General features: G+C 38.3%; 2 protein-coding genes across 5 annotated transcripts in view; one reads left to right on the top strand and one right to left on the bottom strand.

Moving 5' to 3' along the window:
* CPNE3 (copine 3) overlaps positions 1 to 20,085 on the bottom strand; it is a 55,406-nt gene that overhangs the window by 34,880 nt on the left and 441 nt on the right. For 2 of the 4 annotated variants that reach the window (XM_038579675.1, XM_038579672.1), the window contains exons 2-5: positions 6,347 to 6,486; positions 5,753 to 5,932; positions 3,709 to 3,783; positions 2,205 to 2,276 (exon numbers count right to left, since the gene is read on the bottom strand). In XM_038579675.1, the coding sequence (XP_038435603.1) occupies positions 2,205 to 2,276; positions 3,709 to 3,783; positions 5,753 to 5,932; positions 6,347 to 6,478 (459 nt within the window). In that variant the 5' untranslated portion in view covers positions 6,479 to 6,486. Of the gene's footprint in view, positions 1 to 2,204; positions 2,277 to 3,708; positions 3,784 to 5,752; positions 5,933 to 6,346; positions 6,487 to 16,135; positions 16,154 to 16,568; positions 16,726 to 20,085 lie in introns of those variants that run through there. The other 2 variants (XM_038579673.1, XM_038579674.1) reach the window with 2 other exon arrangements.
* The window catches only part of RMDN1 (regulator of microtubule dynamics 1), a 61,651-nt gene continuing 58,542 nt past the window's right edge, over positions 16,977 to 20,085 (top strand). The window contains exon 1 of the mRNA XM_038579680.1: positions 16,977 to 16,996. The gene's annotated coding sequence lies outside the window, so the exon portion shown is untranslated. The remainder of the gene's footprint in view (positions 16,997 to 20,085) is intronic.

Raw genomic sequence — 20,085 nt, 5'->3', positions numbered from 1 at the left:
AAACACAAGAATTTGAACACACAACCCAAGTAGAACATATAACCCTAAAGACAAAAAATTTCAAAGAAATGGTGCCTAGCTGGCTTAATCAGTAGAGCATGTGACTCTTGATCTCAGAGAAGTGAGTTAGAGCTCCACACTGGATGTAGAGATTGCATAAATGAATAAGTAAAACTAAAAAAGAAAAAGAATATCAAAGAAAGCTCAATCTGTTTTCAGTAAAATTATTGTTAATTATAATATGGATATTTTTATTGTGAAACTCTGTAAATTGTAAAAGACAAAACAGATAAGTAAATATGTCAACATCCTTAGGAACAGAGATTTTCAGCCTAAGAGAAGGGAGGTAAGGCCCTGTAATTCTATATTTGAACTGGAAATAGTTGTACAAATTTATGATTTAGTTCTTCTTAAAAAAAAAAAAAAAAGTCTTTCCTCTAATTGTCTACTAAAAAGCCTTAGAAATAGTAAATGGCAATAATCAACAATAAGCACCCCTAGCACCAGACTGATCTCTACATAACAATTTCCACTAAAATATAATCAGTCTCCTTTTAATCTGCCAGTCTGGAGCAGAAATTAGATAAAGTAAGCCTGAAACATCTTGTCATGCCACAGAACAAGGAAGCTATCCAAAGGCTCCTGGAGACGTGCCAATTGTTTTCAGGAACAAACTTAACGAGGTTCCCATAGGCTAAAGTTAAGATAATTTAAGCATCAATAAGAGTTCACTGATAAAGAGCTCATAGCAACACTAAAAATAAAAAACAACAAACAAACAAAAAAAACCCCACATTGTCACATTTAGAGGATGATAGGCAACCAACTTATTCTGTGAAATGGTGTATATGAAGGAAAATAATCATTTTAATTTGCTTCCTGTACAATCATATCTCAGAATAATAAATACCTAACATGGGTAAGAATACTTTAATCTACAGAAGTATCCTCATTAATAAATGAAGAAGCAATGATACCATGAGAATCTCATGATTTAACAGACTCTCTAACACATTTGAAAAATAAAATAAAATAACACATTTAGATAGTATAATTATCATCAGTGTTCACTAACATCCCAAAAAGAACTCAACAATGTGAGCCTCCTGATGTAAACACATGCCACCACCTATTGAATTGTTGCCTTACCTACAATTCAAAATACCATCACATCATTTCTCTAAATTCAGTTACCAGCTTACAGAAATTAGGAAATAAAGGTAGAGAGAGGAATATGAATACTTGTGGTATCATTTAACAATCAGCTATATGCAATGTTACAACTTCTATGGGACAACGGAGTCCATTTCTTTATTGAATAAGTTCCATGATGGACGAAAGGATGGATGGGATGAAAGGAGGAAATGTGAGGGAATAAAGGAGAGAGGGAGGGAGGAAGGAAGTAAAAGAAAGGAGCGAACTTATGGTTTAAAGAAGACTTGAAACATATTAACCATTTATACTGTTTAAAGAACCTTTGGAGATACACCAAAATATTTACAGAATAAATGATATGATGTCTGGGAGGAGCGAAGGTAGATAGAGGTGAAGATGAAACAAAATTGGCCATGATTTATAAGTGTTGAAGATGGATGATGGGGACATGCAGGGTTTTTTAAAGACTATTCTATTTTTGCATGTTTAAATTTTTCAAAAAAAAAAAAAAAAAAAAAAGTCCCTGGCTACTAATCTGTTTGCAAATTGAATTGTAAGGTAAATGTAAATGACAAAAAAAAAAAAAAAAATTGGTTTCTGTGATTAAATAAAAAATCAAGGAATTATTCTAATTCATGCTATATGCTAATTTGTTGTGTTATTATTGTGTTGTGAATTCTTTCCTCATTTAAAAAAAATATTGACTTTTGGTAGCAAAGAGGAAAACCCAATAGAGCATGGAATTTCTATTTCTTTCCTTAAGGTAATCCAACAACACTCTCTCAAATGCCTTTTACAATAACAATACTTTTAATAACTCCTCTTTTAAGCTAGACAATCCCTTTGATAACATCTAGAGGAAAGAGGTAAAAGAAGATGGCTTCTGCTTAAACGTACATAGAAAAGTAGAATTTGGAAGGAACTAAATACTCTAAGTGATGCTTAGATGATGGAGTTCATAATACTAATCGCATTATTATTTGTTTCAAAAAGGAATCAAGGTGAGGCAAAACATGACATCCTTGTGGAAATGTGTATCAACTACTCACCTTATTGTCGAGTTTTCTTGCCTCCATTTCAAACAAGACCACTCTGTTATCCTTTATTTCCTCAGCTGAAATCTAAGAGTAGATAAGGTAAGTAAAAGACCATATGTTTTAGGAACTCTGATAAACTCAGAAGTACTGATTTATTCTGTTATCTGATAATAGATACAGTCTGTAATAATATAAATAGATTTTTAAATCTTTGATAGAAAAATAGTACCATCCAGAAAGACTGATCATTATTTCTTTTAATTATATAAAATAAATATTTTCTCAAAATATGCCAAATCTGTATTATACAACTTACTTTTCAAATGTTGTTGCCCCAAATGGATCTTCACCATTCCATTGAAAAATCAAAGCCCTGAAAGACTGCATGACCCTACCTAAAGCTCTCCTAAAGTAAATCATACCTAGAGAACACTTTAAATTGAAATAACAGATCGACATTTTTCATCCAATGTAACTGAAAATCTTATTCTACTTAAAAACAAATTCCAGGCTATCATTACCTTAAGGGCAATAAAACTAACTACTGTAATGTTCTGTCTCACAGAAGTCATCACCCCAAAGACACTTAACATTCTTATGACTCCGGAAATTTAAACTAGGGCAAAATAGTTGCTTAGGGAAATGCCCTGAGAGTGACGATAACCCTCAAACATGACTCTCTCAGGGAGCCAGCCTTCCATTCTCAGACAGAGCTAAAGTTAGTAACTATTGCTCGAGGCAGTGATAATCTGGACAGAAACTCTAGAAGATAATTACTTTATCCTATTATTTAAAGATACTTATTTAAAGTATGGCATTATATAATTTGAAATCTAAAACAGTATAAAGCACATATTCATTTGCCTAGGACCAGTAATTAGCAATTGAAAAATCTGAACAGAAGATGGGCAGAAGAGTGCAAGCACAAAAAAAGATAGTTAAGAGTTGAGAGGTTCAGGGGTGCCTGGCTGGCTCAGTTGCAAGAACATGTGACTCTTGATCTGGGGGTCATGAGTTCTAGCCCCACATTTAAGTTATTATTTAAATAACTAAATTAAAACATAAAAAAAGAGAGAGTTGAGAGGTTTAGCGGGCATAGCATAATATAAGATCCATTTGGAATGAAATCCATTATGCAGTTTCTTTGCTATTGGGGGAACTGTGTTTGTTTTGGAGAGGCTCAAATTAATCCATTCAGATGATTAAGCCATTTCTCTCTAACTTGGGAGTTTACAGTTCCGTGTGGAGAGAGAGGCAAGCATCACCAAGGTGCACCTGATTCCACAGGCAATTTAAAAGCCTCAAAGAAGGAATTCTCACATCGCATTTTTCTCCTTCTTTTTGACCCAACACGTTTCTCATTTGTGATCATTATAGGTCAAGTACAGATGAAGGGCAACATTTGGGATCAAATGATAAAGCATAGCTATAGAATATTTGTCTGCTTTGCATAGTTTCAGCATGTCCTATTATGCTAAAATCTTTTCAGGCAAAAGACAAGTATCTTATTGTTTACCGTGATGCTCCCTTTCCCCGCAGGTCTGCCATTTTTAAGCACCAGTGGTCGAGTTAGCTTCTTACTGGAAACAATCTGTTAAAATTGAAAAGTGATACAAAGAGCTATTTCACTTCACCATGTGAATTTTTAAGCTGAATAATTTCAAAAACAGTTGAGAATAAAGTTGATTTAAAGTCATTAGAAATGGAAACATTAAATCCATGCCTTAAGGATTTAGAGATTATAAAGCACATCTACATATTTAAAACCCACTGGAGGGACACCTGGGTGGCTCAGTGGTTGAATGACTGACTGCCTTTGGCTCAGGAGCTGATCCCGGGGTCCCCGCATTGCATTGGCATCAAGTCCCGCATCGGGCTCCCCAAGGAGGAGCCTGCTTCTTCCTCTGCCTATGTCTCTGCCTCTCTCTCTCTGTCTCTCATGAATAAATAATCTTTTAAAAAATAAATTAAATAAATAAATAAATAAAACCCACTGGAAAAGATTTCCAGGGAGCCAGTCCTGGCAGATATTATCTCCCCAACCTCTAGTTTCTTTATCAACTACTTCAAAGGTCAACTTCTTCCCTGTAAGGACAAAGAGGGACAAGTTCTCTTCATATATACCAATCACTGAGCTAAAAACCCTGTAGGGAAGAGGTGGGCCTGAGAACACCCAATAAATGGGATTCAATTGTTCAACTGACACAGAACTTGAATATATAACCCCCACAAAATATCATTTTATTTTTTTTAAAAGATATATGCATCAAAGTTTTAGAAAACTGATCAGCTTCAGCTTCATATTGTCCTTGAGACATAGGAAATACCCCAAACAATTCACTGAAAAGTAAACAAATCTCAGCAATAAGTGTCACCCACTGAAAAAACAAGGACTCCTCTCTCGTGAGGCCTTCCCAGCTCTATCACAAATGGTCATGACCTCTCTTGATTTTTTTTTAAGATTTTGTTTATGTAAAAAAAAAAAAAAAAAGATTTTGTTTATGTATTTATTTGAGAGAGAGAGCACATATGAGCAGGGGGGTAGGAGGGGTGAGGGGGGGAAAGGAGCGGAGGGAGAGGGACAAGCAGACTCCCGACTGAGCAGGACCTCAGGACCCTGAGACCTAAGCTGCAATTAGGAGTCTGAGCCACCCAGGTGCTCTATGATTTCTCTTTTGAAGTCAGACTCTGAGAAAGGAGCAAAATGGTAAACCTACAGATGCAACTCTCCCCTGATCAAATCTGCCATATAGGAAAAACAGATAATTAAGCAACTATGCATGGACCTTGGATGCGAAGGTAGAAACAGTAAAGACTACCATGGTGAGCACAGGGTGGTTCTCCAAACTACTCAAGGGGGTCAGAGGAGGCTTACTGGGGAGGAAGGCTTACACTGAGGTATCTAAGGTTGAGGAAGAGCAAGCCAGGTAAAGGGACAGTGCTGGGCCATCAGGGATCTAGAGGGACCAGTCACGTTAGTTAGAACATCAGAGAAGCTATTGTTACTTTGAAAGCATTTATTACTTAAACATAAGAACAAAATTGTAGGGGTGCTTGGGTGGTTCAGTCAGGTAAGCCTCTGACTCTTGATTTTGGCTCAGGTCATGACCTCAGCGTCCTGAGACTGAGCCTGGCATCAGTCTGCTTGACCTTCTCCCTTCCCTCTGTCTCTCTGTCACTCTCTGTGCTCTCTCTCTCTCTCAAATAAATAGTAAATAAAATCTTTAAAAAAAAATTTTTTAAAAGAACAAAATTGTACTAAAAGCTGTAAATAGTACACAAAGCAGCTAGAATAATAGTATTACTTATTGAAATGTCAAATGAAACACTCCTAACTCAAAAGAATTAATGAGCTTTGCCAAAAATACATGGTCTTTGCCCTTGTGAAAAATAAGATAAATTATATAATGTTCAAACCAAACATACTAATATATGATTCAGGTCTTTAAAGTGATTACATACTTTTCAACTCTAAAAATTAATGAGCACTTATAAAAAAATCACCCAATTCTCTAGTTAAAATTTAGATACAATATACTGCAGTAACTAGTTATACTCACTTGTCCAAGGGTACATTCAAATTCTCCTAAGAAGTCATCATCACTCAGTGCTACGGTTTTGTTGTCAATGTCATAAATCCCAAATTTCAATTTCTGAACCACTTCGAAGTAGTAGTCAATAATAAATGTCTTGGAAAATGTGGGATTCAAGCAATTCTTAATCCTTTCTGTGCGATCAACCTATACTCACCCCCAAAACAAAAAATTTCTTCAGGTCAAAGTGCATTTATATTTTAGCATCTTTATATACTACAGGAAACTATATATAAGCATAACAGATAGCTAAAGAAAGTTTCTATATGTAAATGAAAAATTCCACAGTCAAGGAAGACAAACATGCCCCCAAAAAACTGCATTAACAGATGAAATGTTTTCATTATTTTTTACAGGAAACTATATATAAGCATAACAGATAGCTAAAGAAAGTTTCTATATGTAAATGAAAAATTCCACAGTCAAGGAAGACAAACATGCCCCCAAAAAACTGCATTAACAGATGAAATGTTTTCATTATTTTTTAACAGTTTTAACAAGTGCTTCACATTATCAAAAGAGCAATTCAGACTGCTTTTCACCTACAGTATTTAACATTACCTCATACCACTGTTGACCACTCGTATTCAAAAATAACACACATAAAGGGTCCGACTTTGACCCTACATCCATATCCAAAAGATTGTCACAGGAAACATTCAGCTCCACCTTCGTAACGCATTGGGCAGCCATCTCTGGAGCTGTGAGAAAGCCAAGGAAATGAGAAAGCTCATGAAATGGTGCCTTTAAGAAGTACATACGGTCCCACTGAAATAGCTGAATTCTTAGGACAGACTGTCAAAATAGGATCATGGAGTAAACTTGCTAGAATAAGACCATTAGGATGTGCCTCCTGGCAATTCAGGTGGCTATTACCCTATCCTAGTATTTAGTCAGATTCTCTTGCTGGGATGAAACTCATTTACTGTATAACAATAAAATGCAGCTTTCAAAATGGCCAATAGAACATATTATTCTTTTTTTCACTTCACTATAAGTTTTACCATTCAGAAAAAGTTCAAGTATATTCTTGATCTTTCACATAAAGGTAAATACTGTATTCAGCTGAATAACAAAATGAATTAAACTTCAACCTTTATTTTATTTTTATCTGTTTATTTAACAAGATACTGCATGAGATATTTTATTTTCAAAGAATTTCGGGGGCACCTGGCTGGCTTAGTTGGTGGAGCATGAGACTCTTGATCTCAGGTTGTGGGTTCAAGCCCTGCATTGGGTATAGAGATTACTTAAAAATAAAATCTTAAAAAAAAGTTCATCTAAGATTCAAACCTGGGGAATAAAAGACCCGAAGGACTCCCTAATTCGCCCCACACACCATCTCCCTACATTTTACAGCCATGGTTCTCAATCTTGGCTGCTTATTGGAATCAACCGCAGAGTTTTCAAAGCCACTGATGCCAGAGTCCCACACAAAGAGATTTAACTGGTTTAGGGTGCAACCTGGGCATCAGTTCCTTGGATGACTCTAATTTGCAGACAAGGTTGGCAAACCCAGTCTCCCAGAGAGCATCTAATGAATAGGCATGACTCATGCTTCCTGAAGACTTGCTAAGAAATACCACAGCTGGCCTAACTTTCACACATCCCCCCTCACTCCAGTCTCCAATCAATATATGAAAATGACCAGGGACAAAGTAGAGTACTTGGGAGCTGGCCTTGAGAGTCAATAAATTGAGGGTGAGGGAAAGAAAGGAATTGCACATGTAACCAAAAAGAGGACACAGGCATTGCATTTCTCAGCTGAAAGTCCACTTAGCCTGCTAACAGTCCAGTGGAAGTTGATGGTGGTAGGACAGGTTCTCAAGGTAGGAAGATAACTCCTCCCTTGAGCAGTCAGGGTGGCTTATCACCACCTTCAGCCCAGGCGTGATCCTGGAGACCCAGGATCGAGTCCCACATCAGGCTCCCTGCATGGAGTCTGCTTCTTCCTCTGCCTGTGTCTCTGCCTCTCTGTCTCTGTCTCTCATAAATAAATAAAATCTTTTAAAAAGAAGAAGAAGGAGGAGGAGGAGGAGGAGGAGGAGGAGGAGGAGGATGTAACCCCTCCCCTAGAGCTGCTGGTAACATCCTTAGAATATGGAGTATTTAATGCCCTTGCCCTCCACTTTGAGATGAGCTGAAATTCTGGGACAACAGGAACAAATCCACTCATGATCCTGTTATGTTTAAATAGGATATCTGTGCTGTACAAAATGACTAATCAGGTCTGAAATGACAAGGATTACTATGAGAAGAGCCCTTTGGCAATGTCAATAACAACTCATGTCTCAGGGAAATTCTTTAATTACTCTAATGGACTCTCTAAAAATCATAGCAATACTCAAGTGTGGCAAAAATCAATACCAGCATTTAATATTCCTAAGTTAAAGGAGAATGAGAAAAATAAGGTAGGTTTCATACACTTAGTAGCTAGAGATTCCTTTTAAAACCAATGTTATGTGTGTGTATCTCCACTTGGGAAGAGAATTATTCTTTAATAAGAAACAAAATTCACAAATTCCCAATTTGTCTACTAAATATCCTACTCAGGTATTTTGCAAAACTAAAACTACTATAAATTCAGATTTCTTTGTTTTGCCACTTTACATTGTCCAAATTATTAAGTGCCAAAATACACAATGCTGACAATATGTGCCAAAGTTATAAAGATCAAGGAGAAATCACTGAAGCAGACAGAGGAGAATTAGCAGTACTAAGAGTGTGTGGGTGAGACTGACATTCCCTGGGCTTTGAAGGATTCCATTAGGTGAAGACAGAGCACAGCACAGAGGTAGAAAAACCAAGACATGAGAAGGCATAGAGAGGACACCTCATCATGCGTCTCAGAAGTGAGGATCCACACGTTGGGGGAAACCAAGCTGGACAGGAAGAGAGACAAGTTTGGTGTCCTAAGAGCCAGGCTGAAGAGCTCAGGGGAGTGGCTTAGAAGGTGCTAGGGAAAGTTCTCAAACTGGGAATAGGATGAAATAGCTTCTTTTTAAATGTCACTTGTGTCAGGACACCTGGATGGCTTGGTCAGTTAAGCGTCAGACTCTTGATGTCAGCTCAGGTCTTTGCCCCTTCCTCTTCATCGCCTCATTTGACAAGCTCTGGAATCAGACAGCTGAGTTCTCCTCTGGGCCCCACCACTGACCTAATGATGTGTGACCTCAGGAGAGAGTCTTAACTTCCCTATAACACCTCGGTTTCCTCATCTGCACAATGAAATTCACCAGAAAGCCCTCAAAGTGCCAAGGATGGGAAGAATTCAACAGAAAATATATATCTATGTGTGAAGTCAGTCTCAAAGCAAAGAGGCACAATACATCAGAGGAGCATTATTTTTTTCCCCTAACAATGCTCATACAAGAGCTACAAAAACAACATGCCAGACACACCTCATTATTTAGTAAATTGTTGACAGTTACATTACTACATCACTGTTAAGACACAAATTTCCTCCATTAACAGCATTCCCCCATGAAAATGACTCTGAATGCAACCTCATTTTTTTCTAGAAACTCATTATGGCTGAATGACAAATTGAAGAAATTACATAAACAATCAGGTCTGGAACCTTGTTAATAGCAACATTCATGAACATGCTCTTTTCATTTCCTCTCATTGTCATCATCCATCACATGATATACAATTTAAAAAGAGCTTTAGAATATTCTTTTATGATGGAAGAAACTAAAGCAAATGTTTTGTACCCTTTCAGTATGGAAAACAGGAGATTTGGCTGGGATAAGTGGGCAGAAGAATGTGTGTGCACAACTAAAGAATGATTCTATGTATTTTACTACTCAAAAAGCAGGATGAGAGAGAAGACAGAAAGAGCCTCTAGGAATGGATAGTACCTTATTACTACAAAGATTATTTATTGGAGAATTTCTATAATACAAATAACCCCTGGAAATACTAAACCTATCAACCATTCTCCCTAGTCTCCATAGTCACCCTAATTTTCCTGAATCAACATTATATAACACAGACAGTTCAGAAGAATTAAAAATTAAGACCCAATCACTGAAGTTGGGCTAAATGTATGAAATCTAAGGCATATATATATAGTCACTCCTATGCCAGAGCTGAAAATTCTTGTCTCGTGTGCTTTCTCTTTTCCCATCTTCCCTTAAAAGTATTCCTTACATCTACTCAGTAAAGCAGATTTTGCCTAGAATCTGCAAATCTCTCTCAACTATGGAGGTGTAGAACCTTCTCTATACCCATGGTCACAACTACTTCAGATCTTCTGTAGCTCTACCTGCCTACTTAATGGTCTCCAGACAGGCACTCTCACTGCCATCCTCTCTACTCATATCATGATTTTATCACTTCTGATTAAAAAAAAGGGGGGGGGAACCTGGGTGGCTCAGTCGATTAAGCATCTGCCTTCCACTCAGGTCATAATCCCAGAGTCCTGGGATGGAGCCCAGCATTGGGCTCCCTGCTCAGTGGGGAATCTGCTTCTCCCTCTGCCCCTCCCCACTTGTGCTCACTCGCATGTGCTCTCTCTCTCAAATAAATAAAATATTTAAAAAAATAAAATAAACAGGGCAGCCTGGGTGGCTCAGCTGTTTAGCTCTGCCTTTAGCCCAAGGCCTGATCCTGGAGACTTGGGATGAGTCCCACATCGGGCTCCCTGCGTGGGGCCTGCTTCTCCCTCTGCCTGTGTCTCTGCTGCTCTGTGTGTGTGTGTGTGTGTGTGTGTGTGTGTGTGTGTCATGAATAAATAAATAAAATCTTTAAAAATAAAAATAAAATAAAATAAAATAAAATAAATTTTAAAAAATCATTACTGGCTACCCAGGGTCTACCCTAGTCCAATGAGCTATACCTGGAATTCATGGCTCTGTCTACATCTGCCCCCAGCCTGCCCATCTAAGTTCCTCAAGATCCACTTTAAATGACCCTTTCTCCATAAAGCTGCTGCTGATACTCCCCTGGTGCAGTTATGGTACTGACAACATTTTCTTTAGACTATCGTTACTTGTGTGCATGGCTCATCACCCTTTCTATCTACTGTGAGCTGACAGGGGCCTGTGCTTTACTGCTTCCTCTTCACCCTGAAGCACAACATCTGGCACAGGTTTTTCATGGCAGGAACAGCAGTAACTCTGGAGTCAGTATGCTTGGTTCAAATTACCTTCTCATCATATATTTGGGTGTGTTAGCTTTACCAAATTATCAGTCTGAACCTCAATTTCCTCATCTATAAAATAGGGATAAAAAATTATCTGACAATTGTAGATTTGTAGGGCACTCAGCATTTTTAGATAGCCTACAAATTGTAGCAATTGTTAATTTATTAACTACTCAAATATTTTAATTGATAGTGCCCAAAATATTGATCAATATTTTAATTGATCAGTGGCTTATTATTCAACAGTAAGACAAAAGCACCTTTCTCATCCTTGTTTATAAAGAACTTCTCAGAAAAATAATAAAAGAATGTCTGGAATTTACAAAAATTAATCTGCCAAGCAGGCTGCCTTTACTATAGATAAGTGCTAATTTTCCTAAATCCCCTCAGAAGAGTTTGTTTACCTGAGGTACTGCATAGTTGTTGCATGAGGGAAGGGGGGCCAGAGCCAGTGACAGTGACTCATTATTTGTCATAGAACAATTGGGAGGGAGAAGTCAGTGCCCAGCCACCAAAGTCTTTAGTAAACTTCACTCTTTAGCTACTAAATGAAGAGGTTGGCAACATTACAAAGTTCTCAAAGGTTCCTTGTGGTTCGTATACCATGATTCACTAACCACTGCTATCTGTAGTGCATCCTGCATGGCTTCCACTGAATTCGAGCAGGGTAACCTTGGGGCATCTGGAATGGTGCCCAGCAACATCAGCAGTACACACCCTATGCAGTGTTTCAAACTCTGTGGCTCAGAACAGCAAAGGTGTCCTGCTCGACCTCCCTCCAAAAAAATGGGGGAAGGGTAGTAACAGGGCAGTAAATTTAAAAGCCTCCACTACTTGGAGATCCCAGGTCAAATCAACAAGTGTTTACATTAAGAGGTTATAGATGGCACCCATTATCATGCTAAGGACAGTGGGGACATGATACAGCAATAGAAGACCTTGGAACTCATTATAACCACATCCGGGCGATCCATTCATTTAACAGTTATTTAATGAGAATCTTCTATTTTTTTTTTTAAATCTTCTATGTGTTCTAAACGGGGTAGGGGAAGAAAGCAAAGCAAAAGCAAAATACCTAGGTATCTAAGTATACACAGAAATAACACACAACAATATAAAACTGTGTGGTGCAGGAGGAAAGAATCAAAGTGCCCTCAGAGCTGGAGAAGAAATCTAGAGATTTCTTTTTCTTTTTCTTTTTTTGTTTTTTTAATATTTTATTGATTTATTTGACACAGAGAGAGCACAAGCAGGTGGAGCAGCAGGTAAAGGGAGAGGGAGAAGCAGGCTCCCCATTGAGGAGAGAGAGCCTGACGTGGGGCTGAATACCAGGACTCTGGGATCATGACCTGAGCCAAAGGCAAAAGCTTAACCAACTGAGCCACCCAGGCGCCCCAAGATTCCTGTTTTTACAGAGGATTAAAACTATACTCCATTATAAAGGAATTTTTTTTAAGAATTTATTTATTCATTCATGAGAGACAAAGAGAGAGAGAGAGGCAAAGACACAGGCGGAGGGAGAAGCAGGCTCCACGCAGGGAGCCCGATGTGGGACTCGATCCCAGGTCTCCAGGATCACACCCTGAGCCTAAGGCAGGCGCCAAACTGCTGAGCCACCCAGGGATCCCCATTATAAAGGAATTTATATTCATGTTGTCACTTGCTACTGAATTTTTTTACTTAAACTTAAAGCTAGAGAGTGGGAGAAGGGAAAATGGAAAGAAAGAGTTAATAAATATACAAGGCTAGATAATTTCTGGTTTTTGCTTTCTACAATATTCTCAAAATGCTTCCAAACAATATATTATCTTCTGAACTTTACCAAAAAACCCTAGTAAACTGGGCAGGACAAGCATTATACGATATGGCTTGAGGTCAATACACCAGAGCTATGACTATAATATCTGGATTGCCCGAGACTATGTTAATAATATTCAGCACATTGTTAACTTTCAAAACAATACATAGTGTCTATTAGAAAAAATAACAATAATTTGCCCCAATGTTTAAATTACTTGCCCAAGATAAACAAGTTACTAAGTAGCAAGGCCAGGACAAGAACCCAGATTTGTTTCCTATCATGCCAAAATGCCCCGAGAGCACCAAAGCCTGTACTTAATCATTACTTAGTATAATAACAACATTCTCTAATTAATTTCCCTATAGCTTTTTAATTAGTATATCAAATGTAAATATTCAGCCTGATACAAATTAATGAATATGACCTCATAAAATTAGAAAATCAATATTGAGGCTACGACCATGATCATCTTTCTTTAAACAAAGGTAACCCAGAATAAACAGCAGTGGCCAAACAAGGACACCTGCGTGGCTCACTCGTTGAGCATCTGCCTTCGGCTCAGGTCATGATCCTGGGGTCCTGGGATGGAGTCTCTGCATCAGGCTCCCTGCATGGAGCCTGCTTCTCCCTCTGCCTTCGTCTCTACCTCTCTCTGTGTCTCTCATGAATAAATAAATGAAATCTTTAAAAAAAAAAAAAAAAAAAAAAGTAGCAGCCAAACAGTGGAAGAACTGGAATGGTTTGTATTTCTATCACAGCAGTCAGTTCCTCTTCAAGACAGCCCATTACACTGCGAATTACTTAAGGCTAAGAAAGCATTTTCTTCCTGCTGGAGTCTCCACATACACAGATCTACATGGGGGCTACAGGATCTCAGTGGTCTCTGGAGGTGGCAACATTAATTCTAAGGAATATACCACACTTAATACCCAGTGAAAACTTAACGTTAAAGGAATGTGCAGTAAGCCTGCCTTGTATTTATTAAGAAAGTGATGCCCAGGGGATCCCTGGGTGGCGCAGCGGTTTGGCGCCTGCCTTTGGCCCAGGGCGCGATCCTGGAGACCCGGGATCGAGTCCCACATCGGGCTCCCGGTGCATGGAGCCTGCTTCTCCCTCTGCCTGTGTCTCTGCCTCTCTCTCTCTCACTGTGTGCCTATCATAAATAAATTTTAAAAAAAATTAAAAAAAAAAAAAAAAAAAAAAAGAAAGTGATGCCCACATTTTTTTTCTTAATCCCTGCAATGGAATACTAGAAATGGGGATAGAGAATTAGAATTAGGCCAAGCATTAAAGCACACAAACAGAGAAAAGGGCACGTTTTCTTTTTAATGAGCAAAGGGACCAATAGGGTCACTGGACCAGGAGTGGGAAAAACAGTGTAAGTTCTGTGTCAGTCACACCACATGTGAGCAAGGGCTGTATGGCTCTAGGTATCAGGTTTTTCAATTGTTAACTCTAAGAGTTGAGCCAATCCCTTTTTTTCCCATTAATTTTGTTTTATTTGAGAGAAAGAACATGAGAGAGAGTGTGTGTGCATAAGCAGGGGGAGGAGTAGAGGGAGAAGCAGGCTCCCCAATGAGCAGGGAGCCCGATGTGGGACTCGATCCCAGGACCCTGAGATCTTGACCTGAGCCAAGGCAGATGCTTAACTAACTGAGCCACCCAGGCCCCCTGAGCCAATCCCTTTAAGTAACTTCTAAAGCCTCTTCTAGTTAATGTTCTGTGACTAATTTAATTACAGTGAGTACAGAACTTGTTTAGGAAGTAGTACTGAAAGAGTAGAAAAAAAATGTTTTAAAAAGTAATAGCAGAAAATTTATAAGAACCAAAAAGAGAAAATGGAAGGAAAAGAATAAAATTTTCCAAATTCAGCTTCCATCTCCCACTACTGAAGAGCTGTACCCGAAAAAATATATATATTTAGATACTTTCCCACCAGTTAGGTAGTTTTCTATCATCATTAAATATTCTATCCTCAGATGACTTGAAAAATAATACATATCAACAAACAAAACACAGGGCCCAATCTATTCGGTACCCGCAGCATAATAAGGAAGCGAGTTTTACTATCATCCATGGAATCTCACATTATTTAACTCCCAGCTCATATCACAGAAAATTCCTATGATTATATATTGATCTGTTTTATGATTCATAGCAGGTTATAGGGTTTATTTCACATGTGTTTCAGACTAGACCTGCTTTACTAATCCCTTGGCTGCTTTATACACATTTTGGAAATGTCGCTGATTATATCATCAAGCTTATCAAATGAACAGTTCACAGTAGGTGCACTGAGTGAGGTGTTAATAAAAGCTAGAAGCAGTTGTAACATCTCAATATTGCTCCGCTTTCGAAGCATGCATCTTGGCAAAATTAGCTACAAAGTAATTATCTACAAAGTGAATCATCTTTTACCAAAAATGGCGTTGATAAAAATCAGAACTATATCCTCTAGCAGGAATTTCCAGGATGCTCAGTTGAAAAATGTTAAATGTGTAAGGACTCAGTAAAGCTTCTGGCAGTTTGGATATATATAAAGGCATATCAACCTGCTGAGACTGATGTCCCTTGGTTTTTTTAAGAGCTCCCTGCATGGAGCCTGCTTCTCCCTCTGCCTGTGTCTCTGCCTCTCTCTCTCTCTGTGTCTCTCATGAATAAATAAATAAAAATAAAATCTTAAAAAAAAAAAAAAGAACTCCTCACCTTCCTAGATGTTGGGGCAGCCATCAGAACGTCTCACCTGGCCCTACTATCCAACTATGCCCAAGTCTAAAAGCACGCTTTCTAAAACTCAGCTCCCTTCCTCTCTTCTTAGCTGGACACCTACAATATTGAATTGGGCAAGATGGGCATTTCACGTTTTGTCACTGTATGCTCCTTTCTAGCTCATGGTGAACACAGACACAAAAAATTCTTTCAGTTTAAAGCTGGAACAACTACAACTACTTCATTCTCAAGATTTAAGCTGGTACGCTAAGCAGGGGCACCTGGCTGGCTCAGTCAAGTAGAGCATGTAACTCTTGATCTTGGGGTTGTGAGTGCAAACTCCACGATGGATGTAGAGATTACTTAAAAATAAAATCTTAAAAAAAATTCGCATGTTGAGCAAGGATTGTTGAAATGTTTATACATTTCCTGGTTTCAAGAATATTCCGTTTATGGTTACTTGGCACATAAACTTCAACTGGTTTTAACTTTCTGGCAATCCTCTATTTCCCAACCACAAACAGTTTAATAATACTATTCATCCATTCAACATGTATTTATAGAGTATCTACTGTGTGTCAGGTCCTTTCCTGAGGTGTTAAGAGAACAATGAACAAAACAAATATCCAACCCTGAGGTTATACTATAGGGATAAAGACAATAAAAAAGATAAGAAAAGGAGGGGGGGCACCTGGTTGGATCAGTCGGTAGAGCGTTGGACTCTTGACCTCCGGGTCATGAGTTCAAGTCCCATGTTGGGCATTGAACCTACTTTAAAAAAAAAAAAAAAGGTAAGTAAAAAAAATAAAATAAAATAATAAGGTAAGTAATCAACCTAATGGATTATATAAGCCTGAAATGGTGAATGCCTAAGATGGGGAAGCCAGTCTCTTTTGAACAATATATATTATGTGATATTTGATGCACAGAAAAGAGTGTATGTAACATGTATGAGTTATAAAGTACAACAATCAATTAAACATCTGTAAAACTACCACTCATCTTAGAATCTTTGAATATCTATGTCAAGAGTCAGTCAAGTTTTTCAGTAAAGGAAAAAACAAGTAAATATGTTAGTTCTGTCTGGTCAAGAGGTCACATTCATGGTCTCTGTCACAACTTACTCAATCTGCCCTGGTAGAATGTAAGTGGTCACAGACTCGATGGGCATAGCAGTATTCTAATACAACTTAATTTACAAAAACAAGGAGTGGGCTGGATTTGGCCCATAGGCTGGAGTTTGCTGACCCTTGATCTCAGCCAAAGACTCTGAAGTGTTGGAAGCACAGAATCTTAGAACATTGGAATCATAGGCTATTTGACCCAAGGACTCCTACAGTGTTAGTTGCAGACTATTTGAATTACAGGATTCTAGAATGTCACACTAGAACCTCAGAGTGTTAGAGGTACAGCGCCTCAGTTGTTAGATGTTAGAATTTTGCATATGGTCTGGACATTAGTCAAGGAGTTCCAGCCCTTAGATGACCAGTATGCTACTGATCATTTGAAATGTGGTACCTCTGAGATGATGTGAGCATGATTTCCAAGACTGGTATGAAAAAGAAATGTGAGATCTCTCAATAACTTTTTAGATTAACCACATATTGAAATGATAATATTTTAGTATATTTGCTTAAATAAAATATATCACTAAAAATGTTTTTAAAAGATAAGTTAGTTAAATATATAGTATGCTAGGTGTTAAAGTGCTAAAGAAAAAAATTAAGCACGAGAGGGGAGAATTGAAGGTGGGGTATAATTCTAGATATTTTATAAGCTTATCCTGACAACACAATCGGAAATTACTTGCTTTGATTTTCGCTTCTTTTTAAAAAATCCAGACCCCTAAACAGATGAAAATGTGACCAACAAGTTCCACTTTACAGTTGCAGATACCTATTTTAACATGTATTACCACCTTAGAGGCATAGCAAACTAAAGCTCAGAAAATTGAAGTAGCCTGATGACAATGCATATTGCAATCATGCTGTGCTTTGGTAATTTTCACAGGAACCAGACATTGTACACTCAATTAGTAAGAGGACATTTCAAAATGATTTGCTGAAATGAATATGTAGTATCTCTTCTTTTTTTCATGGGAAAACTGTATTAATATGCTATCTATCTAACTTATGCTGGTAAATTTGACCATTACACTGATTTTAATGTTTGTTTGTTTTTTTAAATATGATTGCAATCGGGGCACCTGGGTGGCTCAGTTAGTTAAGTGTCTACCTTCCGCTCAGATCATGATCTCAGGGTCCTGGGATCAAGCCCCTTGTTGGGGGGGGGTGGGGAGGTCCCTGCTCAGCAGGGAACACGCTTCTCCCTCTCCTCCCCACTTGTGCTCTCTCAATAAATAAATAAATAAATAAATAAATAAATAAATAAATAAAATCTTTTTTAAAAATATGATTGCAAAAAAAAATGATTGCACACTGATAAGCTGTTATATACTAAAAGAATACAGCTTCTCCAAAAGAACCTCACTATTCTTCTACTAGCTTCTTCAAATTTAAGCCAGCATAATCAACTTAAATGTAGTTATTGTCATTTTACCAAATGTATATAATGACTGGTTTTGATTATGTCAGAAACTTTAAAAGTGTAGTTAAATAAAATCTATGATACTTTTTAGGTGCTCATTCACACCTCTTCTCAGCCATCTTTCAACAGATCTTGAATCACATACTCACTACCTAATTATTTGTTGGACTTTAACCTGACTAGCAATCCTTATAATATAAATAAGAACACAAAGGAAAAACATTGGTGGGAAGGAAACTAACCTTGTAGGGTAAAGGTAATATTGGGTACACTAAAGGAATGTCCAAGTTTGGGCTCCTCCAACTTGCTGAGTACTCTCAGTAGATGGTGTCATTGATTTTTGCTAAAAGATCCATCTCAGAGAGTATGTTTTTGATGATCAGTGGTGGCTCATTACAGATCTTTGAAGGTCAAAATGTTATTTAGTCATATTTCAGATCCAACACTTTCTTAGTTTTGCTGACAGGCATACTTTCCAGGATAACAAATCACGGACAAAACCATTTTTTTTTAAAAAAAGGTGAAAAGAAAACTCTAAAAATAGTAGAAAAAAGCATAGCAATAGCAATAGAACTGAGAAAAAAAGGGGGGCAAGGAAAATTATGTCTAAAGCTATCCCAAGAATTGATAGGAGCTAGGATACAGTATGAACTGGGTATCTGAACAGATGCTGCAAAGGAAATATTCAGGACCACAGTGATAGCATTGAAAAGAGAATATAAAAAAATATTTAAATGTGTGTAATTATAAGGTGACTTAAATTTATGTGGAAATCAAGACCATTGTCTATAAAGTGTTTACAGTTATAAATGAAATTAGGACAGGTATTAAAATACAAAGAATCCTTTTGTTTCCTCTATCCTGAAAATTCTTCTCCCTCTCTATTCTTCAGGGGCTAGGTCTGAGAGAAGAAATCCTGAAAGAGAACTGTATACTTCATTCTGAGATTTGTGCCAGGCATCTTTTAGTCTGGGGAGTGCTGAAATTCAGCTCCCCCTCACATCCAAAGTGTCTCCTCATGGTCCAGGCCCAAAAACTTGTTTCCTTGAATATTTTCAGCCCAAGGAACTGCCTTTAAAAATATCTCAGAAAGGCAAAAAAAAGTGGCCCTGGGTACCACACATTCAACTACGGGTTTCACTATAATTGCCATCATATAGGTCATCTGTTCTCAATTCTCCTTTCTGATCCTTTCCTGCTTCTCTCTACCTGTGCTCTATGCCTACGCAAGTTTAGTTTGGCTCTGACTGGCAGCACTCAGAGCAGGAGTTTGCTGAAACCCAATAAATGACAACAGCAGGATGTACGTAGCTATACGCAGCTTACCACTAACTCTTGTGGCAGGCATTTTGTTGAGTGTTATTACAAATATGACCTTATTTAATCCACATAAAAACCCTATGACATAGGATGTATCTCTATTTCACAAATGCAGAAAACAGGCCTTAAAAGGTTAAGTAACCTGCCCAAGGTCACAAAGCTAACAAATGTCAAAGCATAAATTGGAAACCGAGGTACCTGTCTTATCCCAAACAGTAGTGTTCTTTACTTTTGGCCATAAAGCCTCTGCCCTGAAATCATACAGAGACCTGGATTCCAACACGAATGCTAACCTAATTAGCACTCGTGTGATTTAGTAAGTCATTTAATCTGAGATCCAGGTGTGCAACAGAAGAACAATAACCACCCAAGTTTGCGGTTGTGAGCATTCAATGAGCTAACAAATATAAAATTTGCCTAGTGCAGTGTCTATGGGTCATGGTAACCCCCAAACTGCCTTATTGAACCCGGCATTCCCTCTATTTGACTCTGATTTCTTGCGGCAGCCACAGACAGGTAAGCAGAGTCGTGGATAACCATCCAAGCGCAACCTTGATGGTCGGTGCTCCGGGTCTCCCAAGGCTCCGGCCCTGCGCACCCGCGCACTGCGCCTCCTCCACGCCCCCGGCTGCAGGGAGCCGGACCGCAATGGGAGCTGTAGGATATCCCTCCCCACGCCCTTCTGCCCGCTACGAAACCGAGCGTTACCGCCCCCCCCCCCCCCCCCCGCCAGCTCCTCCTGCAACCCTGGCGGCTCCGAAGCGGCCCCGCGCC

The sequence above is a fragment of the Canis lupus genome, chromosome 29, assembly GCF_011100685.1.
Source record: "Canis lupus familiaris isolate Mischka breed German Shepherd chromosome 29, alternate assembly UU_Cfam_GSD_1.0, whole genome shotgun sequence".
NCBI lineage: Eukaryota > Metazoa > Chordata > Mammalia > Carnivora > Canidae > Canis > Canis lupus.
The sequence above is the reverse complement of the archived record's forward strand: the minus strand, read 5'-3'. Positions and strand labels throughout refer to the sequence as shown.